Source organism: Schistocerca americana, chromosome 4 (assembly GCF_021461395.2).
Source record: "Schistocerca americana isolate TAMUIC-IGC-003095 chromosome 4, iqSchAmer2.1, whole genome shotgun sequence".
Classification (NCBI taxonomy): Eukaryota; Metazoa; Arthropoda; class Insecta; order Orthoptera; family Acrididae; genus Schistocerca; species Schistocerca americana.
The window spans coordinates 332,042,619-332,067,029 of record NC_060122.1 but is presented as its reverse complement, the minus strand read 5'-3'; the positions used below and the strand labels follow the sequence as shown (position 1 = coordinate 332,067,029).

Here is a 24,411-nt window from a genome sequence, read left to right as displayed (position 1 = left end):
GGTCGACGCGCCCACATGGTACCAGTTCTACACAATCTTCTACGTTCCAAAGCGACCAGTAAGATCTTTTACGTTGGCTGACTAATGTTATGTCCCTGTAGGTCCATCTGTATACACATGGTTGAGGGATCTCGGCTGTTAAATACAAAATGTCAAATTAAATAACTTCAGCCGTCTAAATTTCCAGTTATTATTTTATTTGAGCAACTAGTTTCAGCGCTACTTGAGTCGGCAAGTGATGATCGAAGGGATCACTGTGTCAAAAAACTGCGGATACCACTGACTGAATGCTGGCCCCTATTTTGACTGGACCAGAGGTGGGGTTCTTCCTACACGTCGGTTAGGGGGCCTGAAGATGGCGTAATACAGCTCTGAAACTGGTTGCTCAGATAAAGTAACAACTGGAAATTTAGAAGGCTGTAGATGTTTTGCCGGCCGCAGTGGCCGAGCGGTTCTAGGCCCTTCAGTCTGGAACCGCGTGAAGGCTACGGTCGCAGGTTCGAATCCTGCTTGGGCATGGATGTGTGTGATGTCCTTAGGTTAGTTAGGTTTAAGTAGTTCTAAGTTCTAGGGGACTGATGACCTCTGATGTTAAGTCCCATAGTGCTCAGAGCCATTTGAACCATTTGAAGGTGTTTTTACTCTGCTTTTTTAATATTATGTCTGGTGAGAAGCTAGACAGACAGCTCATAAACTAAGATCTTGTTTTGCCATATTTTTAAGGCGCCTTCCATGCATGGTTGAGTACTGTTACGATTTACAGATGTATTTGTGGCCTGACTGTACGGCTGTGTCCGGCGTGTGTTTGCAGGGCTACTCGTGCGTGGACCTGTTGAACGCGGGCATGCGCGACTCGGGCGTGTACTACCTGCAGATCCGGGGCACCACCTACTGGTTCCTCAAGGTCTACTGCGAGCAGGAGGTGGCCGACGGCGGCTGGACCGTGAGTATCGCCTCGCTCTCTGCCTGCCCGCCCTATAAAATATCGCCTCACTCAGCTCCTAATTGTCTTAGCTGGCGACGCGGCGCAAAAAAGCTGTGCTACAGTAGCCTTATGTCCCTAGCAAACGAGACGTGTAAATTTCGACCGTATAAATATTAAAAGACGTTTTTGCGTGTTTTCACTGAAATATTATCTCTATCTGAGATGATGACCCTATTTACTAAGCAAAAACGTGTCTGATAGTCGGATATTATGCATTGTGGTCCAGAGTTGTATCAACCGTTTATCCTGTGTCTGAATATTACGACCGCCTAGAGTTAAGATTAAGCTGTAAGCTAAAAAAAAAAAAAAATTGTACATATTTATGGCCGCCAATATTCCATTAGCACTATAGAATTGCTGTTAATTCGTGGAAATTGCATGTAACCTAGAAGCAAGAACTGTGCCTCCACATATAATGTATATTTTATAAGGTTGTTTCCTAAAGCGTCAACTAGTGTTAACCACAAAATTATCTGGTAATATTTTACGAGCTCGCCTCCACTGTCGAGGTCACCAGCTCGCAGGTATTCGACCCAGGGCAGCCATTTTGATACCTGATGGCGCTCTGAGTGATAACGTCCAGCCAGCTGGCTGTCCTCGGAGGATTGAGACATCCCTTTATCTCATAAAGCCATTTTCAAGTTTTTGTGCAGTAGATTCCATCAAAATAGATTTCGGCCGGTTCTAAGCACTCGTAAAATCACATAACGGTAATAAATTGTTGAGTGTTGGCTGCTTTTGACAAATAGAGACATGTCACGAGATATACCTAGAATAATAGTGATATAATGTTACTTAAAATCCGTCTTGATGTGACGTAGCATGCGGAAGTTGCTGGATTTGGACGGGTTACTCCTGTAACTGAAATATCAGATCTGAAGATGGTTCTGAATGAACCGAAACTGGTCATATGAATAAAAAAAATTTGCAATCAAGACGGATTTTAAGTAACATTATAAAATCACTGATTGCTGTTATCCCATAAGACATTATGCCTGTTTTTGCAAAATAGTGATATAGCATACCACTTGCAGTGTGAGAACGAACTGGAATATGTGTAGCGACAGCACTGGCGGCGATATGTCACTGTACATGGTCCAGTACTTGTAGATGGTATGCTAGTGACTTTTCACCTAAATACTCTTGGTTTCATGTTTTTAATTCTGAAGTCTGGCCAACAGCATATCATACGTCACGATTGTCTGATTTTAGGAATGTTTTAGGAAAGGTAAAGGCATGAGAGATGCAGTCTAACAGGAAAAAATGCGGTCAGAAACCCATATTAATAAGGGAGTGAGAAAATCATGCAGTCTTTCGCCACTGCTGTTCAGTCTATATGTCGTAGGATCAATTATGGAAGTAAATAAAAGACTCAGAAGCGGGACTAACATTCAGCTAGAAAGGATATCAATGGCGAGTTTCACTGATGACATTGCTATCCCAAGTGAAACTGAAGAAGAATTATAGGACATATTGAATGTAATTAACAGTCTAACGAGGAGACACTGTGGATTCAGAGTCATCCGAAGAGAGACTATACTAATGAGGAGTAGTAGAAATGAGATAAGTGGTAAAACGTAATATCAGAATTAGGGACCACGAAATATTCGAAGTGAAGGAATTTTGCTATCTTGGGAGCAAATAACATATGACAGATGAAGCAAGGAGGGCACAAACAGCAGACTGGCACAGGAAAAAATGGAGTTCCTGGACAAGTGTACTAGTACGAATTATCGATCTTAATCTGCGGGAAAAGTTTCTGATTCTGGAGCACAGCATTGTGTGAATAGACTGTTGGAAAACCATAAAAGTGTGAACTGCAAAGTAGTCATCAGGATTAGATGGAAGAAGAGGACTGAAGCGTTTGAGATGTGGTTTTGTAGGAGAATGCTCATAATTAAGTGGAGTAATAAGAAATGAGAAGGTTACCTGCATAATCTACGAAGAGAGGAACATGTAGAAAAGATTGGCATGACATTATGATAGGATATCATTTAAGACAACAAAGAATAATTTCCTTGCTACTTGCGGGATCTGTAGAGCGTAAGAATTCTTGAAGAACATAGAGACCGGAATATTTCCAACGAACAATTGAGGACGTAGGTTGCAAGTGCTACTCTTAGATGAAGAGACTGACATAGGAGTGGAATTCGTGGCGGACCGCATCATACCAGTCAGAAGACTGATAAAAAAAAACGAATGCTTGACCTCGAACGAAAGTGTGGAAATTTTGATGTATTACACACCTAAAACATTTGAAAAGGGCTTCGCAGACGAAACTGTGCGATGTTGAAAGCAAAATAAAGGACTGTTTTAATACACAGAATAGCAGTCAGTCTGGGTGAATGTTATCATTCGGATAAATTGTGGTGGCTATCACCCCCATGTTGCGCAGGCGGTAAAGAAAAGATGCGGTTGCGTATTGTGCAGTCCTTGGCCACCCGCTCTCCATTGTTTTCTGCAACAACAAAAAAAAAGAAAAAAATGAAGCACAGTGCACAGATTTCCTAAATGCTTTTGCCGCATTACCGTTAAGCGGACTTTCCCTCAATGCTTGAACACAACATAACGGCAATATTAAACAGAAAACGCTTTCGTGAAGTTCTTATTTTGTTGCTCACCAAGAAAGTGTTTTCCATTTAATTTTACAGTAAGCGTGATCTGTAATGTTAATACAGCGGCCATAAGTATACAAGTATATCTCACTGTCGGTGCACTGACATCCCGAGATAAGTAATGTGGCAGTAGCATTCAGTGCGTGCATCAGAGTATGTTTCCGCCTTACATATAAAAATTTCATTTCAAATTTCCGTACTTAAAATGCCTGTTTCTGTTCGCAGTTACGATATCTTTGCAGCTATTGCCTCTACCTCCGCAGTGCGAATGAAGATCCCTGAAAGCTAGCACCGCTTTTGCCAGCTTTCAAGCGCTAAGTACGTACGGCTGCCACAACACTGATTGAAGGCCATTCCTGCCTAACACCGCAGCAACACTGAGACGTTCCCTTAGAAATGTAAACTACACTTCCATCTTAGCTAAAAAGCTGAGAGTTTATTAGAATTGTAAACAAATCTGCGTTACCTGATACTGTGGCATTTATCCCCCATTTCAGCCCTCGTTTTGTGCAGTTTTATCGTGCGTTGTGTGAAGGCTCAGGCTGCTGAAAGATAGAGAGCAGGCAAAATCAGTGAGCTACCCCTCAAACGACAGATGGCCGGAGATCATGAGAATGAAGCCGATTCTTGGTAAAGCGTGCATAGAAATCTGCGATTCACGCGTCAGCATCGGCACCAAGAACATAACTTTGATTATTTATGAGCACGGTTTGATCATGTTTGTGCAGAGTGCCAACTATGCTGATGACGGTATCCACACCTACGGCTTCCCAGTTTTGATTTCAGTAGCTCTAATTACACACTGAAAGCTTAGTTAAGGATTTCATTAAATGTTAGAATATATGACTTTGGATTGAACCGACCAATCATGAGCACGCCCGGAGGAGGGGAGGGGGAGGGGGGGGGGGGGTCAGGCGCGGAACTGTAGGCTAGCTCACTACATGGTCTGCGACTAGTTTTCTGAGAGACAAAACTTACGTACGGAGGATGTTATGTTGTTAATTAAAACTGCCTCGGGAACATTTATGAGCGTTTATATACGTCAACAGACTCATGTTACGACAGTTGTTACATACAAGTGGTAATTATACTGTACATAGCGATCTTTGATGCAAACCGTAATACTAGACTGGCTCATAGAAAATGTTCATTATAACATCGTTTGCAGGTTTTGAGACTGAAGTAACGAAAAAATCACACGGCATCCCATTATTTATAACTTTTATTATCTTAGTGTCGAAATATTCCAACACGTTATTCCAAAGATTTACTGTTTAATACTTGCACGTTAAGCTCTGTAGTCGGCAGAGAAGAGATCGAATGGGCACAACGAGACGTGCATAGAAGAGATGAGGTAAGCATACTTCTTCCAAGTCACGCTAGGAGACTTTCAGGGGAAAATGCTGTTCCTCCCGAAATGCTCACCATAGCCCTCCACACGCAACAATCCGCAAAGAACTACTTGCGCTCTTAGTATATCCGAATCAATAATGTGTCACGACAAGAACGTTCTACAGGGTGTTCCAAACCGATATGTTCAAATTAATACAGAAGACAGAGAACATCAAAACACATATATTTAATTATGGTACTTATAGTCCCTGACGGCAGTTTCTGATGCTAAGGACGATTTACACAGAGGGTAGTCTAGCACGCTAATTACAGCAGTGACATCCACAGGAACTGCTCGAATACGCGACCATTGGCCTATATGCACGCCTTACATCGTCGGACCATTGACTGTCGTGTGTGTTCGAAGATTTTTCTTATGTCGGCAGTGTTACCAAGAGCTATGGAAATTCTAGCGACAAGGTATTCTTCTGTTTCCACATCAGCTTCACACATCAACTGAGGTGACCTGGATGGCCAGGCCACAGGGCCACGTCGGCCAATCCATCGTTGCCGAAGTTGGCTCTTAGACGATTCCTCACAGCAGTACTGAAATGGGCTGGCGCCCTATCGTGCTGCCTCTGCCTAAATTTTCAGAGGTACGTCCTCCAATAGCTGTGCCAACAGATGTTCTACAAAGATTCCCCATCGCGCCGGAAATACATCCTTTGTCTAGCAGTCTAACATCCTCGAGCAGTTCTGGCAACACATGTTCCAGAAAGATTCGATATCTACGTCCGTTGAGGCGGATTGGAAGAATGTGTGGTCTGCTCAACAATGCCGGCTCATACATCAACACCAAATCTTTGTTGATGAGCACGAGATCGAGTACCTCGTGGATTCCCATGTGCCCAAACACGCGAATTGTGGACATTTAAATTTCAGTGCACATTCCCAGTCAGTTAAACCGACACAACAGCTTTCCTCAGCACCTCGTAACAAAATGTTCCCTAACGTTACAAGTTAACTTCAGAGACCATATGTTCCTTACCGAAATGCATTAATTTGAACGAACAGTTCCGGAACACCCTGCATATCTCATCCTAATTAGTTAGTTAGGAGGGGATAGGAACTGCTACAACAGGTCGCCGCAGACGTGCGAATCAACCGCGCCAAGCCCACATTAACTGCCACGGAACTACAGAGTGTCCTAGAAGTTCCTGTACTCTTATGTTAAACCACTATAATGTATATTGGAGAACTCGCCTATAAAAGACTACGTATGTAGCAGATCTGTATGTACACCGTCGAATTTTAGGCAGAAATCTATGCCTCTCCATAATATCCTTCTTCACATTTTGTGCAGCGTCTCAGTAGCCATGCTTCGAAGGCCTCTATAATTTTGCGTCATTCTTCATTAGTTCTGTACTGACGTTGATGAACGTGTGACTTGATTACTTCCCGATATTGTTGAAACACACTCAGTACAGTGGCCTCGAAGCTGTTCATCACGGACCTCACACTCCCGAATACAGTGTTCTGGAGCTCCTTCCTGCTGAAAATACACATGATCACTGATTCCTTTGTCTTCGAACTGAGGTATTAATCACATTTGCAACTTGTCCAAATAAGAATTTACATTCAAGTAAACTTAAAAAAAATAGGCATGAGAAAGGTATCACTTGATACGAGTATCCCGGCCCATACCAATCACTGGGTGCACTCCGTTCCAACTCTTGCACATAATGGGAATTTTACGTAGACCAGCAAACCACATTTCTCCTGCGTGAGCCGAGATGCATCTCACATTCATCAAAAAGTAATATTCTTTACGGAGTCACGGTATTTGCAAATTGTACGAACAAAGCACAGCAGAATGTAACTGACTACTCCATGCTATTGAGAGATAATTCGTTCAGAAACGTAGATCTAAATCCTTTCGTTTTCAAATCATTTTAATGCGTCATGCGTTGTTCATCGCGGTACTTGAAATTCAACTCCTCTTTTGCCAGTGGATTTCATTGGTGACCGTTCAACTGACTGAGCAACGGTGAAAAGTCAAGAGGGGTATGGGGATTTCTCGGACGTCATCTATAGTACAGCACATTCGTGCCAGCCTCCCATGAAATGGCAGGTCGTTCAAACGGCTCTGAGCACTATGGGACTTAACATCTGAGGTCATCAGTCCCCTAGAACTTAGAACTACTTAAACCCAACTAACCTATGGACATCACACACATCCATGCCCGAGGCAGGATTCGAACCTGCGACCGTAGCAGTCGCGCGGTTCCGGACTACAGCGCCTAGAACCACATGGTCACCGCGGCCGGCTGGCAGGTCGTGTCACAGATGTTGATACTCGTATGTTATATATCATATCACAGTATTAACTCAGTTTAATCTTTCGGGTTTTTTTCCTTTTCCATGTAATCCGAATCCAACTATTTGGTTCCACGTCTTGTCACTAGGTTTTTCTCACTGCAAAGAAAAATCAGTTCCTTCCACAGGCTGAGGTTAAACACGTGATGGTAGAACAACATCAAACTGTAAGCACTGGTACAGTTGCCAAATAGTTTATTTACAGTTTGGTTTTGTTGTGCTATAGATCGCAGAACGACTACGGCATGCGGTTAGTACTAAGGGAGCAATCAAGACGCATATAAGTCTTTTTCTGTTGTTTCTTTTTCTTTCACCAGTCTTCTGTCTAGTTTGATGGGGCACTCCACGACTTCACCTCCTGTAACAAGAGCAGTATTTGCTCCTTGAGTCCTCAGTTATTTGTTGGATAGTTTTTGTGCTCTACCGCGCTCTCCAGTACCATGGAAGTTACTTCGTGATATCTTATCCCATGTCATATCTTCTTTTCCCTTCTTCTTGTCAGCGTTTTCCGTATTCTCCGTTCTTCGCTGATTCTACGGCGAACTTCCTCAGTCTTCATCTTCATCCTTGTCTTTCATCCGGTTTAACCCCAGCACTTCCTTCTTAATCTTCGTTCACAGCGTCAGAACTGTACCTCTGGTGACCTTACCTTTCCAAAAGTCAAATTGATAGTCATGTAATGGATCTCAGTTCACTTTTCCATTCTTATGTCTATCATTCTTGTCAGCAACTGTGATGCATGAGCTGTTAAACTGATTGTACGTTAGCTTTCGCACTTCCACTTCCGTCTTCGGAATTGAGTTGATGATTTTCTTTCCGAAAGTCTGATGGTATAGCTCCATTCTCATAGATTCTACAAACGAACTTGAAAGGTCATTTGGTTGCCATTGTCCCCAATGATTTCAGAAATTCCAAAGGAATGTTACCTATTCCTTCCTTCTTATTTGATCCTGAGTCTTCAAAACTTCCTTTAAACTTGGACTGTAACATTGGATCAACATATGCTCCATATTGACTCCCATTTCTTGTTCCCCTTTTAGAGACCATCCATTCATTTTCTCCTCTGCGCTCAAATGTGGAGTCCCATCACAGTCTTCATTTGCTGCCGTTGCTTTTAACTGTAATGAAGGTTGTTTTGGCTTTCCTGTATGCTGAATCTGTCCTTTCGATTGACCAGCTGAAGTATTTCTTCGGTTACCCAAGATTTGCACCTATGTTTACACCTATGTTTGTCTGACAAATATCTGTGACTGCCTCTTTAACTGACTCGCCTATTGTGGTGTTCACTATCGCAGTATCTGCAGTCGAAGACTTCAAACGCACATCAGCATTTCTCAGTAGTTCAGTATCCCTTCCACATTGATTCTTCCAGACGATTCTCTTAAACTTTAGCCTATTATCATCAGTAAATTGTGAACTCTATATCTGGTCCTCAGTATGCCTTGCAATAACTTATTTTGCAGTCTCTCTGTCACCATGATGTAATCCAGCTGGAATCTTTCTGCGTATCCAGGCCGTTTCCATGTATATCTCCTTCTCTTGTGATTTTTGAATAGTGTATTCGCTGTTACTAGCTGAAATTTACTGCAGTACTCAGTTAGTCTTCCACCTCTCTCATTCGTACTGCTGAGCCCATATTCTCCCGTAACTGTTTCTTCTATTTCCTCCCCCTTGGTTACAAGACTTTCATCTCCTTTTACATATTGTATTACTCATTCCGTGTCCTCACCTGTATCTCTCCATCAACTACTTGTGATGTCAGCACGTACCATATACCTGAATTATTGTTTTTGCTGTCGATTCTGAAGAAAAAGATACTATCACTGTTCACAGTATCTCACTCTCTGCGCAACCTTGTTACTCGTGACGAATCCTACTTCCGGTACATAATTTCTGCTTCTGTTGATATTACGGAATACTCGTCTGAACAGAAATCGTTATCTTTTTTCCATTTCGCTTCGCTAGCCGCTATATCTAGACTGAGCCTTTGCGTTTAACTTTTCAGTTTTTATATCTTCCCTACCACATTCAGACTTGTGACATTCAGTTGTCCAACTCATACAGTTTTAAAGTTTAGTTGGTTATTCAGTCTTTATCTCGTGGTCACCTGCCATACAGCAGACTCTTCTCAGCTGAATGAAACTAATCCAGAATATTTTTCCAGTTTAGAGACCATCACCAATCATTTTCAGTTACAGGTCACATGTCCTGCTAATACACAAGTTTTAATGCAGTCGTTTCCATTGCAATCTGCATTCTCAAGACGTTGACCATTTCTGATTCTTCGGTCTTTTAAGGGCAGTTTCCCACTCCACGGGCGAGAGGGTGCCGTGAAACTCTGCTCTCTGACTCGGCCGTTGAGAGAAAGAGGGTGACTTCTCATGTCGAAAGTCCTCGGCCCCCACTGCTGATGTTGTTCATTCAAAGTTAGAGCAGCCGCTAGTATTGACCTCTAGTTCCAGGACGTCTTGATTATAAGCCAAAGACGCTCTCCCTAGAATATTACCGACTCTGTCGTATTAAAAATGTGTTTTTGTAGTGCTGAAACACACAGAGTAAAATTGACGCTAGTGTGAATCTATAGTCAATGGGATCTCATACTTTGCAGACGACTGTGCTCCATAAATAGGGAAAGTTCGAATCGAAGTATGAAACAGGCACCGCCCTTGCGATCTGGTGAGGCACACCCACGAGAAGCCGCAACATATGGCATAAAGGATAGCAGGTGGTCGACGACAGATGGCTTGTGCTGGGCAAGGTTGAGCACCGGCGGCTGCAAGACGGACACTTCAAGTTCCTGGGCCGTGAGAAGCGGGAGAAACGGATCGCGCGATTTATGTGACGCTAACTGCCACTGGCATACTAACGTTCCCAACAGTGACCAGTAACTGGCATTTAAATCGGCAGCTGCCGTCGCTCAAGGTTTGGGGCAAACCCATAGAGTAGCTGCGACCATATTCCCTCACCGTAGAGCTGTCATGGGAAACTGCGTCACACTCAGAGATTTGCACGAATGCAGATATCCGCAAATACGTCCATGAATATCCAAAGTAATAGTGATTTTGTGGGTAAAAGCCAGTTTCGTTGTGGATATCCAAAATAGTTATTACTTTGTAGACGGGGTCAAATACACGATTTCCCTCAATTCAACTTTACAGACGGCCGATAATAGCGATTATTACCGTTTAAGTCGTTATTATACTCCGAAATGTACGGATTACCATTATATTGTATTGAATGTGCAGTATTCTGGGAATGACAGATACGTTGTTCACATCTAATAGGGCTAACGATTGAGAAATTTTCCGCACAATTACGTGTACATTCAGCTTCCGTCGTACCAGCAGCTGTTTTACATCTGGGTTCTTCCTGTTTCGTTTACATTATCAGAGGCCACTTATGTAATTAACGAAAGGTGGCACAAAGCGGCACTAAAGCTGTCTAGGACTCTACATCCAGTTATATCTTCAGTTCATCATTTGAGCCCTGTTTGTGTATCACATACGACTTAAACAAGGTTCGTTATAAAATTAGTAATGCCACCAAAATTTCTCGAACATATTTACAAGTACACGATGAAGAGCTTACTACATTGAGAACCGTAAACATTAACATGATTTAACACTATTATTAATTAACGTAAGGTGACCGTATTCTTAGAAATCGAAGGAGGAACCAGTTTTATTCCTGCTCAATGCTCGGTAACTGTTATACATCATTTGAGCTTACAACCATTGAATAGTAGCCACCAAAAGGTAATATAACAAATATAACTTAAAACATTAGCACATTCATAGTTGTTGTATAATTACTAGTATAATACACTTTGTCTTGAAAAGATAGTCAACAGGACACAATAGATTTGGCCATTGCGTAGTTGGTTGCGAAGTGAACAATGAACCTATTTCCCGCTCTGTATGTTCTGCAATACTCACGCCAACGAAACACACACCGCTAAGAAAATCCAGCTCAGTAACACCAACCTCAGCGCAAGTATTATTGAAGGCTTCGAACGTGAACGCATTATCAAGCAGGTCATGAACGTATTGCATAATACGGCGCGACATTGTATGTTAGTTGACGGATACAAAATTAACATATAGCATAGATACTTTTATAATGATATAAATATTAAAAAGTTATACTGCAAATTGAAACCTAACATAAACGAGAATTTGATTTGATTTCTTAAAACCAGAACATTTGGCGTCAAGCAGACGAGGACAGGGGGACTAGGCTCCAGAAATCGGAACCGTTCCGGCCGAATCAGGACAACTGGTCACATCAGCTAACGACATTTGGCTAACGAAATCTATGGCTAACAGTTAACAATATGCAAGATGTGACGACAATTTGTAACAAGAAATAATTTGACTTCCAAATGTAATGGAAATATCCTGTTGAAACTTTCACAAATCCGTTTCAGGCAAGACAGAAAGTTGTATCTTAAGGAATGTACTGAGAACCTGACAGATTTTACTGTATTAATACGTGGTGAGGACCGGACTCCACATTCTTAACCCGTGGAATGTTAATTGCGAGGTCAGACTTCAGCAGCGTACCCATGGAGTATATGAAGTTTACAATAATTTAATATGTATAGATACAAATGCGGATAAAAAGACTTGATCATGCAGATAAGGGAATTGCCGCTGCAGTTGGAGTGTCCCGTACATATGTTTAATTTTTAACTATTATAATAGTAAATACAATATTGCTTGAGGGTTGTGTTTAGAAAAACCTCTTCCTTCATATTGCAGTACAGTCAACAACCAGCAGTATTGTCCTAAATTCATCTGCAAGAATAATTCAGCAGATCCGTTTGATTTAATTCTGCTGCCACATGAGGATAAGTACACCTAGTCTATCGCAGCAGTAGCGGATGTCTTTAGACTATTATTTGGACGCTACATTAATACTCCAGCAAATATAGGTTAGTTCAACAACTGATGATAGTAACGAACAAAAGTAACAAGAAATTCTCTTTGTACCTTTTTGTTTTATTGATTATAACTCAGCGTTCCTTTACATCAAATAAACGTATTGGAAGCTCAAGGGCTGAATCGAAAATCCAATCGTTTTTGCTTAAAATAAGAGCAATCCCTGGAGCAGCCATAATTCGTACCGCTCAGAAGTTCATCGCAACCAGTAGGAGGAATGACGAAAGATAAGGTTCTAAAATAAGCCCTACGGCATGGACTCGCACCAGCAATACAATGTTTTTGTCGACAGGGCTAGGAGTCATACACACAGTTCTAAAATTCCTCGAGAAAAGAAATTTATTCCTCAATAATCAATTTAATAAATTCAAGCACAGTTGAAATGCATACTACAAGGTGCAAATGCGGACATTATTTTTCTTATCGGCGCTTACTCTGAAGGAGAGAGTCTTATTTGTTACTTGTTACTGACACTGCAGTAAAATCCTGGAGAAAACTCTGCCGCTGCATCGATTACGAACAAAACTCCTATACTCGTCCGTTCCCTGCGGTCAAAAAAATTTGTCGAAGAATTTTTCACAATATTGACGGTGATTATGGCTGTTAATTCCGTCAGTCTGTTTCCAAAGACCAAGTTGTAATCACGTGCTACACCATAAAAAGGTATATAGGAGTTAATGTAAAGAGCGTAAAACCTGTCACACAGTGGACGTATCATTATACACTCCTGGAAATTGAAATAAGAACACCGTGAATTCATTGTCCCAGGAAGGGTAAACTTTATTGACACATTCCTGGGGTCAGATACATCACATGATCACACTGACAGAACCACAGGCACATAGACACAGGCAACAGAGCATGCACAATGTCGGCACTAGTACAGTGTATATCCACCTTTCGCAGCAATGCAGGCTGCTATTCTCCCATGGAGACGATCGTAGAGATGCTGGATGTAGTCCTGTGGAACGGCTTGCCATGCCATTTCCACCTGGCGCCTCAGTTGGACCAGCGTTCGTGCTGGACGTGCAGACCGCGTGAGACGACGCTTCATCCAGTCCCAAACATGCTCAATGGGGGACAGATCCGGAGATCTTGCTGGCCAGGGTAGTTGACTTACACCTTCTAGAGCACGTTGGGTGGCACGGGATACATGCGGACGTGCATTGTCCTGTTGGAACAGCAAGTTCCCATGCCGGTCTAGGAATGGTAGAACGATGGGTTCGATGACGGTTTGGATGTACCGTGCACTATTCAGTGTCCCCTCGACGATCACCAGTGGTGTACGGCCAGTGTAGGAGATCGCTCCCCACACCACGATGCCGGGTGTTGGCCCTGTGTGCCTCGGTCGTATGCAGTCCTGATTGTGGCGCTCACCTGCACGGCGCCAAACACGCATACGACCATCATTGGCACCAAGGCAGAAGCGACTCTCATCGCTGAAGACGACACGTCTCCATTCGTCCCTCCATTCACGCCTGTCGCGACACCACTGGAGGCGGGCTGCACGATGTTGGGGCGTGAGCGGAAGACGGCCTAACGGTGTGCGGGACCGTAGCCCAGCTTCATGGAGACGGTTGCGAATGGTCCTCGCCGATACCCCAGGAGCAACAGTGTCCCTAATTTGCTGGGAAGTGGCGGTGCGGTCCCCTACGGCACTGCGTAGGACCTTACGGTCTTGGCGTGCATCCGTGCGTCGCTGCGGTCCGGTCCCAGGTCGACGGGCACGTGAACCTTCCGCCGACCACTGGCGACAACATCGATGTACTGTGGAGACCTCACGCCCTACGTGTTGAGCAATTCGGCGGTACGTCCACCCGGCCTCCCGCATGCCCACTATACGCCCTCGCTCAAAGTCCGTCAACTGCACATACGGCTCACGTCCACGCTGTCGCGGCATGCTACCAGTGTTAAAGACTGCGATGGAGCTCCGTATGCCACGGCAAACTGGCTGACACTGACGGCGGAGGTGCACAAATGCTGCGCAGCTAGCGCCATTCGACGGCCAACACCGCGGTTCCTGGTGTGTCCGCTGTGCCGTGCGTGTGATCATTGCTTGTACAGCCCTTTCGCAGTGTCCGGAGCATGTATGGTGGGTCTGACACACCGGTGTCAATGTGTTCTTTTTTCCATTTCCAGGAGTGTAATTCCAGAGAATCCACTCATGTACAAAGGGTGGATGAATGTAAAAATATGAGAACTCTAAGAATGTTGTTGCATTTCTAACAGATTGACAAGATTAACTAGAAGAAAAAAACTGAAGACATGCTCTTCTGTTATCAGTGAGATTTTAAAGATGTTACTAATAACCGATAGTCAATTCTGAGATTACACTTACTACTAGAAAGAAGAATTATAGTATCCTTCAGGTTCTGTGTAACTCGTTAACTGAGATCCACATGACTGTAGGAAAGAAGACGTGTACTTAATAACATCTCCAACAAATAAGTTGTCGTGACAAAACTACAAAATACAAAAAGAGCATATGTTTGCGTTAAAAATATTTCCAAATGATTGTGCATTATATAAACGTAATGTAAAGCTTCTTGGATGACAAGGCAATGACAGTAGCATAAGAAATGTTCTCAAATGAGCAAATTTTTCGATGGGGGACGATAAAAGCGCTAAGATTCCCAGATGACCCATCAGGGGGACAACATCGATGACTTCATAATGCTCTTAAATGCAGGTGAACCTACAGTATTATTTAGAACTGTATTCAAGTTAAAGTTGTGAGGTATAGTACGTGTAGAAACAAGGGTAAACAGCTACACGATAAAAATAGTAAGGCTACAGCCGACGAAATGAATAATTTCTATTGTTTAGTAGTCAGGGTAACACATTATCACCGAACAAAGATAATAAACTGCGTAGGATAGTGAGGGAGAAAATCGCTCTTTTCAAGAGACGGAATCTGATGGTCCCAATCATTGGCCTCGAAAAAAGCAACAAGAATGCCGCATTGTTTCTGGAGTGTAACACTTGTAGAAGTTGACAGAAACAACAGATAATTCACTGTAGCAGAAATTTGAGATATTTGTAATGTGGTACAACAGAACGATATCAAAAATTAAGACTGCACATAAAATGCAAAATAAAAAACAGCGTTAACGGATCATGCAACGAATACAGTAATTAACTTACACTTATCAGGAAAAGTATTCAGTTTCTCGAACATAATTTCCGGTATACAGAATTTCTTGATTTACAGCAGAAGCCGTCAGTCGTACATGAAATTATAGCATCTGCCGTCGATTACTAATGTCGTTGTTTGTAGTAGAAATGCAGAGCTAGAGAGACTACGTTATTGCCTAAGAAACAGAAGATCGCTGTAAACTTACAAATGTTTATAGTTTGGTAGACAGATGCAGGTGTCTGCTTCGAATGGAGTCTAAAACTATCGTTCTGATTCACATAAAAAATGAGATGAATTAAATACATCTACATGTACTAGTAAGGGTCGGTTATTCTACACATCCACGATTATCACCACCTGAAGAACAAAATATACATTTCTGCTCATAAGTCACAAACAATAAGATAAGTTGATTGTGATATGTTGCAGGTGATTCAGCGGCGAGATGACTTCGGAGAGCCGCGAGAGAGTTTCAACCGTGATTGGGCTGACTACAAGAATGGCTTTGGCGACCCGGCCAGGGAACTCTGGCTTGGCAACGAGAACATTTACATGCTCACCAACAACGAGGACTACGTACTGCGAGTCGAGCTGGAGGACTTTGAAGGCAATAAGAGGTAGCACTCAACACTCTGTTTACGTCCTACTCATAACAAAATCCACCTCACTGTATCTGTGTGTTTCTGCGGTGTAAGCGTCCATGTTATTGTTCATTTTTATCGAAAAGCTGGAGCTACAGCTATTCTGCACTTGACTATAGACTATGCACTACCTATCACAATGAGAATAACATTCTCTTGTTTGTAAATATTATTAATTATTACATTACGAGAACTAGCGTTCTGAATTTTAACAGATGATTCTGTATCCATCAGTGTTCGTCAGTTGTTCACTTTTAAATACAGAACTAACTTCACTTGCCGTATTCATATATAAACTGAATCAGTGACACGTAAGTCAATGCTCAAAATTTAAAAATAGAAGCTCATGAAAGATGTCTTTGACAATTTGACTTCGTGCTTTGTAGATATTCCCCACATCATAGTGAAAAGTAATGCTTATGAGCCATATAAGAAGCAACAACTAAAGTAAAGAATATATATGTATCCCACATAGTAAACGATACGTGTACCAAATTTGGTTAATATCGATTGAGTGGTTTAGGAGGAGAATACATACAAGCTTACATACATTAATATATACATTTTTGTAGCATATTCGCTTTTCCCCCACAGATTCGCTCACATACATATTCGACACATATATTTGCATTTATTTCCTCCTCCTACTCCCCGTGTCCACTTCTTTCTGCTCTCCCCCCTCTCTCTGTCCACTTCATTCTCCCATAATTGTCCCTCTGTTCCTTCCCACTCTCTTTGTCTCTCCATCACCTCCTTTTCCTCTCATAATTTATGTCCTCTATCTGACAATATCTTCCTTCCCCTACTTCCATCCTCTCTCTGTCCATCTCCTCTGGCCTTTTACTTTTCCACCTGTCCACTACCTCTCTACACCTTCCATATGCCTCCTCCTTCTCATTTTCTCATCCCCACTCTGTCTGTCTCTCCATCTCCTCTACCCCTCCCTTTGCCCATTCCCTGACCATATATTCCTCCTCCTTCCCTCTGCCCATATTCTCATACCCTTCTCTCTCCATCTCCTCCACCCCCTCTCCTTTTTCCACCTGCCCACTATCTCTCCACACCTTCCACCTCACCTCCTGTATCTCCCCTCCTCCCCCCTCTCTCTGGCCATCTCCTCCTCCCTCCTCCCTCTGGCCAATTGCTTCTCCATCCTCTCTCTGATCATCCTCTCCTTGGATCTCTTTCTCTCTCATTCTTTCTCACACTCTTTCTATCCATCTCCTCCTGTGTCCATCTCCACACCTTTGCTATCTCTGTCCATCTCATCCTCCTCTCTTTGACCATCTTCTCATCCCCACTCTCTATTTCTCTCCATCTCCTCCTCCCACCCCTTTATCCATCCCAACTGCACACTCTCTCTGACCATATATTCCACCCTCCTCCCTCTTTCTTTATCCTCCTCCTCCTCCTCCTCCTCTCTGGCCATCTCCTCCTCTCTGACCATTTCCTCCTCCCTCTGCACTCTGGCCACCTCCTCCATCCCATCCATCCTCTCCTTGTGCCTCTTTCATTCTCATCTTTTCCCACACACTCTCTATTCATCTCTTCCTCCCCTCTGTCCACCTCCACCTCCCTGCTCTCTCTGTCCACCTCAGCATTCCTCCTCTTTCACAGTCCATATCCTCTCCCTCGCCTCTCTCTGGTCAGGGGTGCCCATCCACATATGTAGGCTCTACAAGGCATTCCAATATTACCCACACAATATACCTCTTGTGCACAGCAACCTACACACCAGAGGTAGAAAAGCCATTTTTGCCCATATTTCTGCTACTATGGGAGCTAGGATGTAGCCCCCACAGTGCAAATTCTCATGAGCAAGAGGTATGTTTACCAAATGCAGTTGAAATCGATCCATTGGTTTACAAGGGGATGTGGGACATGCAAACATACTTACATAAATATATACATGTGTGCATGCTTCTTGTTTTATATACCTAAGGATAAGGATAGTATACTATCTGAAAAACCCATCACATAGGGACTTACTCCATGCTGTCATCTATTAGTCCATCTCCTCCTCCCTCCTCATTCTGTCTGGATCTCTTCCTTCCCCTATCTTTATTCACCTCCTCCTCCCCCTCCCTCTACCAATCACTCTTGTATCTGTCTATCTACCGCTTCCCTACCTCTCTCTTTCCATCGGCTCCGTCCCACCCTCTCAATATCCTCTTCTTCCTCCTCATCCTACTCCTCCTCACTGTCACTGCACAGCTCTGGCCGATCGTCCATATACTTCTTGCAGCAAATTCCCATATTAACAACACAACATGCTAGTCTTTCACGAAATCCAGTTGGACAGGTAGAGAGTAGGGATGAGGAGATAGACAGTGAGGAGCAGGATGAGATGGACAGAAAGAGCAGGGAGGCGGAGATGAACCGAGGAGGTGATGGACAGGGAGAGTGTGGGAAGGATGGGGATGGAGAAGAAAAGACTGGATGGACAGAGAGATGGTGGAGAAGCAAATGGTCAGACAGAGGAGTTCTTCCTCATTTCTCACTGAGGAAGGACTACTGTTCCAACCCCACCCCGACAGGGTGTTCTTACTCTGACAGTGCTTCTTTCAAGACAGAAAGTTTTATGTGCATGATGCTTCGTTAACATCGCTCCAGTAGTTTAGGAGACATACATACTCCTGGTTTATAATACGCCACTGGCCATTAAAATTGCTACACCACGAAGATGACGTGCTACAAACGCGAAATTTAACCGACAGGTAGAAGATGCTGTGATATGCAAATGATCAGTTTTTCAGAGCATTCACACAAGGTTGGCGCCGGTGGCGACACCTACAACATCCTGACGTGAGGAAAGTTTACAACCGATTTCTCATGCTCAAACAGCAGTTGACCGGCGTTGCCTGGTGAAACGTTGTTGTGATGCCTCGTGTAAGGAGGAGAAATGCGTACCATCACGTTTCCGACTTTGATAAAGGTCGGATTGTAGCCTATCGCGATTGTGGTTTATCGTATCGCGACATTGCTGCTCGCGTTGGTCGAGATCCAATGACTGTTAGCAGAATATGGAATCGATGGGTTCAGGAGGGTAATAAGGGACGCCGTGCTGGATCGCAACGGCCTCGTATCACTAGCAGTCGAGATGACAGACATCTTATCCGCATGGCTGTAACGGATCGTGCAGCCAGGTCTCGATCCTGAGTCAACAGATGGGAACGTTTGCAAGACAACAACCGTCTGCACGAACAGTTCGACGGCGTTTGTAGCAGCATAGACTATCAGTTCGGAGACCATGGCTGCGGCTACCTTTGACGCTGCATCACAGACAGGAGCGCCTGCGATGGAGTACTCAACGACGAACCTGGGTGCACGAATGGCAAAACGTCATTTTCTCGGATGAATCCAGGTTCTGTTTACAGCATCATGATGGTCGCATCCGTGTTTGGTGACATCGTGGTGAACGCACATTGGAAGCGTGTATTCGTCATTGCCATACTGGCGTATCACCCGGCGTGATGGTATGGGGTGCCATTGGTTACACGTCTCAATCACCTCTTGTTCGCATTGACGGCACTTAGAAACAGTGGACGTTACATTGCAGATGTGTTACGACCCGTGGCGCTACCCTTCATTCGATCCCTGCGAAACCCTACATTTCAGCAGGATAATGCACGACCGCATGTTGCAGGTCCTGTACGGGTCTTTCTGGATACAGAAAATGTTCGACTGCTGCCCTGGCCATTACATTCTCCAGATCTCTCACCAACTGAAAATGTCTGGTCAATGGTGGCCGAGCAACTGGCTCGTCGTAATATGCCAGTCACTACTCTTGATGAACTGGGGTGTCGTGTTGAACCTGCTTGGGCAGATGTACCTGTACACGCCATCCAAGCTCTGTCTGACTCAATGCCCAGGCGTATCAAGGCCGTTATTACGGCCAGAAGTGGTTGATCTGGGTACTGATTTCTCAGGATCTATGCACCCAAATTGCGTGAAAATGTAATCACATGTCAGTTCTGGTATAATATATTTGTCCAATAAATACCCGTTTATCATCTGCATTTCTTCTTGGTGTGGCAATTTTAATGGCCAGTAGTGCATAAAGAGATATATATTTGAAAATAAAATACAAACTGCCCATGTTCTATAGTACCAAAAACATCGAGAGTTTGTGCTCTTATTGCTAATCATGGAACTTCCCTACTAAACAGTGACTGAAGAATCCATCAAAATGAACCTTAGTTCAGTAGTTTCAGTGGTTTATGAGGAGAATACAATACAAGCTTACATACATTAATACATACATTTTTGTACTTCATATCACTAGCAAACTCCACTCATCGACTTCCTAATGTGTGACTTTGCTTTTCTTTTAAATAATCTGTAAGGATTAAATATATACATAAAAAAAAATTCATCCAAACCTTCATGTTATTATGTGTTGTTTCTTTCTCTTCGAGTATGATTGACAAAACTAAATGTAAAATGCTCACAGGTACGCGCAGTATTCACACTTCAAGATATACTCCGAGGCCGAGTACTACAAGCTGGAGGTGGATGGTTACGAGGGCAACGCTGGCGACTCTCTCAACGACCCTTGGTACGGCAGCAACAACAGTCCCTTCTCCACGTACAACAGGTGAGCATTCCAGTCCACCACAGTAAGTGCAAAAATAGGAAAAGTAGCATTACCTACCAAACAGGTCAGCATTTTTCTCAAGCTGAATCATTGTCATCTGCCACTATTTTGTTTCGCATATCTAATACAATAAGCATTAGCAAAAATTTCTTCAGATTTCATTCCAGAAAAATATGCCTCTATATCGCTGTTTTATATTTGCTACACACAATGACGTGGCAAAACATCATTGCCGCTTTCTGAATAGTGTGTTAGTCGACCTTTGGAAAGCAATCCAACAGTAATTGTGCATGGCACTGATTCGACAAGCTCATGTTAAGTTTACGAAGGTATGTTCCGCTATATCTCTACTCACAGGCACATAGCTCCCCTAAATTATGGGCGGGTGGTTTGTTGGCCCGGAGCTGGCACCCTATAGCGTTTCAAATGGGTTACATAGGCTTAAAATCGACGTCAGTTAGCTATCACGCTTCTAAAACCACTGTAACGTGATTTTGGCCTTGAGACACGGACATTTACCCTCCTGGAAGATGCCATTGCGGTCGGGTAAGGCATCAAGCGTGAAGAAAAAAAATGGTTCAAATGGCTCTGAGCACTATGGGACTCAACTGCTGTGGTCATAAGTCCCCTAGAACTTAGAACTACTTAAACCTAACTAACCTAAGGACATCACACACATCCATGCCCGAGGCAGGATTCGAACCTGCGACCGTAGCGGTCGTGCGGTTCCAGACTGTAGCGCCTTTAACCGCTCGGCCAGTTCGGCAAGCGTGAAGAGATGTAGGTGTGCTGCAGTAATGTTCGCGTAATCCACAGTTGTCGTGGTATTTCGATTACTACTGGAGGCTCCATCAAAGCCCAGACGAATGTCTCCCATAGCATAATATAGGGGACAGTCAAATGAAAACGTGACAGATGGAAAAAAGTAAGTAAACTGGTTATTATTTCAAAAGTAATCGCCATAACTGTTAATACATTTATCCACTATGAGACAAGACGGCCAATGCCTTAATGGGAAAATGTTTGTAGTTGCCTACGCAACCATAATTGTACCCAGGCATTGACCTATTCATCCGAAGCAAATCGAGGGCCATGAATGATTTTTTCACGGTCCAAAAGTATGGCAATCGGAGTAGGAGAGGTGGGGTCTGTATTGAGGATGTGCAAGGGCTATCCAGCGAAACTTCTGCAGAGCACTCAAAACATCCTTGGCAACATGTGGTCCCCCCACGCCACGGCTGAGTACAATTATGGTTCCGTAGGTAACCGCAAACATTTTTCCATGTACACACTGGCTATCTTGTCACACAGTGGGATAAATGTATTAACAGTTTTGGCGATTACTTTTGAAAAAAACCAATAGTTTAATTGACTGCGCCTAATACTTCCCACATCAGCTTCCGAATTTTGCGCGAAGCGTATTTCGAGATACCGTTCACCTGGATGACGCGTATTCTGACATGGTCCTCGACATGGAGTAACAAGAAACGTGTTTCATTCGAACAAGCGACATATTTTCGTTGATACACCTTCTACATCTACATACATACTCCACAAGCCGCCGAATGGTGCCTGGCGGAGGGTACCCTGTTCCACTACTTATCATTTATCTTCCTGTTTTACTCGCAAATACAGCGAAGGAAAAACGACTATCTATATGCCTCCGTACGTTCCCTAATCTCTCTACTGTTATCTTCGAGGTCTTTAGAGAAATGCACGTTGGCATCAGTAGAACCATTGTGCAGTCAGCCCCAAATGTCGATTCTCTAAATTTTCTCAGTGCTCCTCGAAAAGAACGTCGCCTTGCCTCCAGTGATCCCCGTTTGAGGTCCCGAGGCATCTCCCTGGTTCGGATCCCAAACACTCGAACAGTAGAACGACACAGTTTTAATCTGCCAGGAAGTTTCACTCGAACAGTACTCAACAATGGGTCGGAACAGTGTGCTACGTACAGTCTCCGTTACTGATGAAGCACACTTTCCTATAATTTTCCCAATAAACCGAAGTCGACCATTTGACTTTCCTATTGCAGTCCGTACATGCTCATTCCATTTCGTATTGCTTTGCAACGTTACTCCTAGATATTTAATCGAAGTGACTGTGTCGCGCAGCATACAACTAATGCAGTACTCAAATGTTATGGGTTTGTTTTTCTTACTCATTTGCATTAACTTACGTTTTTCTACGTTTAGAGCTAACTGCCATCCAACAGATCAACTACAAATTTTGTCTAAGCCATCTTGTACCCTTCTGCACTCGCTCAACGACGAAACCTTAAAAAGGTGTGTGAAATCTTATGGGACTTAACTGCTAAGGTCATCAGTCCCTAAGCTTAGAGACTACTTATCCTAAATTATCCTAAGGACAAACACACACACCCATGCCCGAGGGAGGACTCTAACCTCCGCCGGGACCAGCCGCACAGTCCATGACTGCACCGCCTCTGACCGCTCGGCTAATCCCGCACGGCGACGAAACCTTCCTATATGCCAAAGCATTATCAGCAAACAGCTGCAGACTGCTGTTTACCCTGTCCGCCAGGTAAAATAAAATGTAAATGTCGTTTGACTAGGGCCTCCCGTCGGGTAGACCGTTCGTCGGGCGCAAGTATTTCGATTTGACGCCACTTCGGCGACTTGCGCGTCGATGGGGATGAAATGATGGTTATTAGGACAACACAACACCCAGTCCCTGCGCTGAGACAATCTCCGACCCAGCCGGGAATCGAACCCGGGACCTTAGGATTGACATTCTGTCACGCTGACCAGTCCCCCCTTTTCATTTTGTTCGTTTTCGTTCGTTTCATCTGCTCGGGGCGGACGTCGCAAGACACACGTTTCAGTTCGTAGTTGATCCATTAACTCAGTTTTTTTTTATTACAGAGGGCAGCTAACCCTCTGATCGCACACGCTGAGCTACCGTACCGGCCCCCTCAGCTACCGGGGGTGTCCGCCAGGTCATTTATGTATATAGAAAATAACATCGGTCCTATCATACTTCCCTGAGGGATTCCTGACGAAACACCTGTCTTTGAAGAACACTCGCCATCGAGGACAACACACTAATTTCTGTCCCTGAAGAAGTCTTCGTGCCCCTCACGTATCTGGAAAACTATTCCGTAAACATGTACCTTCGTTAGCAGTCAGCAGTGCAGGACCGTGTCATTTGCTTTATGGAAATCTAGAAATATGGCATTCGCCTATTGCCCTTCATCCGAGTTTCGCAGAATATTATGTCACAAAAGGGCAAGCTGAGTTTCGCACGAGCGGTGCTTTCTAAAACCGTGCTGATTTGTGAACAGAAGCTTTTCCCTCTCGAGGAAATTTCTTGTATGCGAACTGAGAATGTGATGAAGGATTCTGCAGCAAATCGATGTTAAAAATATTGCTCCGTAATTAAGCGGATCCATTCTTTTACCCTTCTCATACGCAGAAGCCACCTGCGCTTTTTTGCAATCGCTTGGGACTTTGCAGAGGGCGAGAGATTCGCGATAAATGCAAGCTAAGTAAGGGGCCAACGCTGTAGAGTACTCTTTGTAGAACCCAATTTGGATTCTGTCAGGAAGGATCTGGCGACGTATTTGTTTTCAACTCTTTCAGGTGTTTCTCTACACCAGGGATGCTTATTACTATGTTGTCTATACTCTAGTTCGTGCTATGATCAAACAACAGTTGTTTGTACGATGTACGATTCTTCTGCGTGCACGATTTCTTAAATACGAAATTTAAAACAACGACTTTACTTTTACTGCTTTCTACTCCTCCTCCTCCTCCTCTTCTCCTGCCTCAA

General features: G+C 43.6%; 1 protein-coding gene across 1 annotated transcript in view; it reads left to right on the top strand.

Annotated features, from left to right (window-relative positions):
- The window catches only part of LOC124612629, a 607,586-nt gene that overhangs the window by 571,135 nt on the left and 12,040 nt on the right, over nucleotides 1-24,411 (top strand). Inside the window, exons 6-8 of the mRNA XM_047140925.1 lie at nucleotides 812-943; nucleotides 15,814-16,001; nucleotides 20,479-20,622. Of these exons, the coding sequence (XP_046996881.1) occupies nucleotides 812-943; nucleotides 15,814-16,001; nucleotides 20,479-20,622 (464 nt within the window). The remainder of the gene's footprint in view (nucleotides 1-811; nucleotides 944-15,813; nucleotides 16,002-20,478; nucleotides 20,623-24,411) is intronic.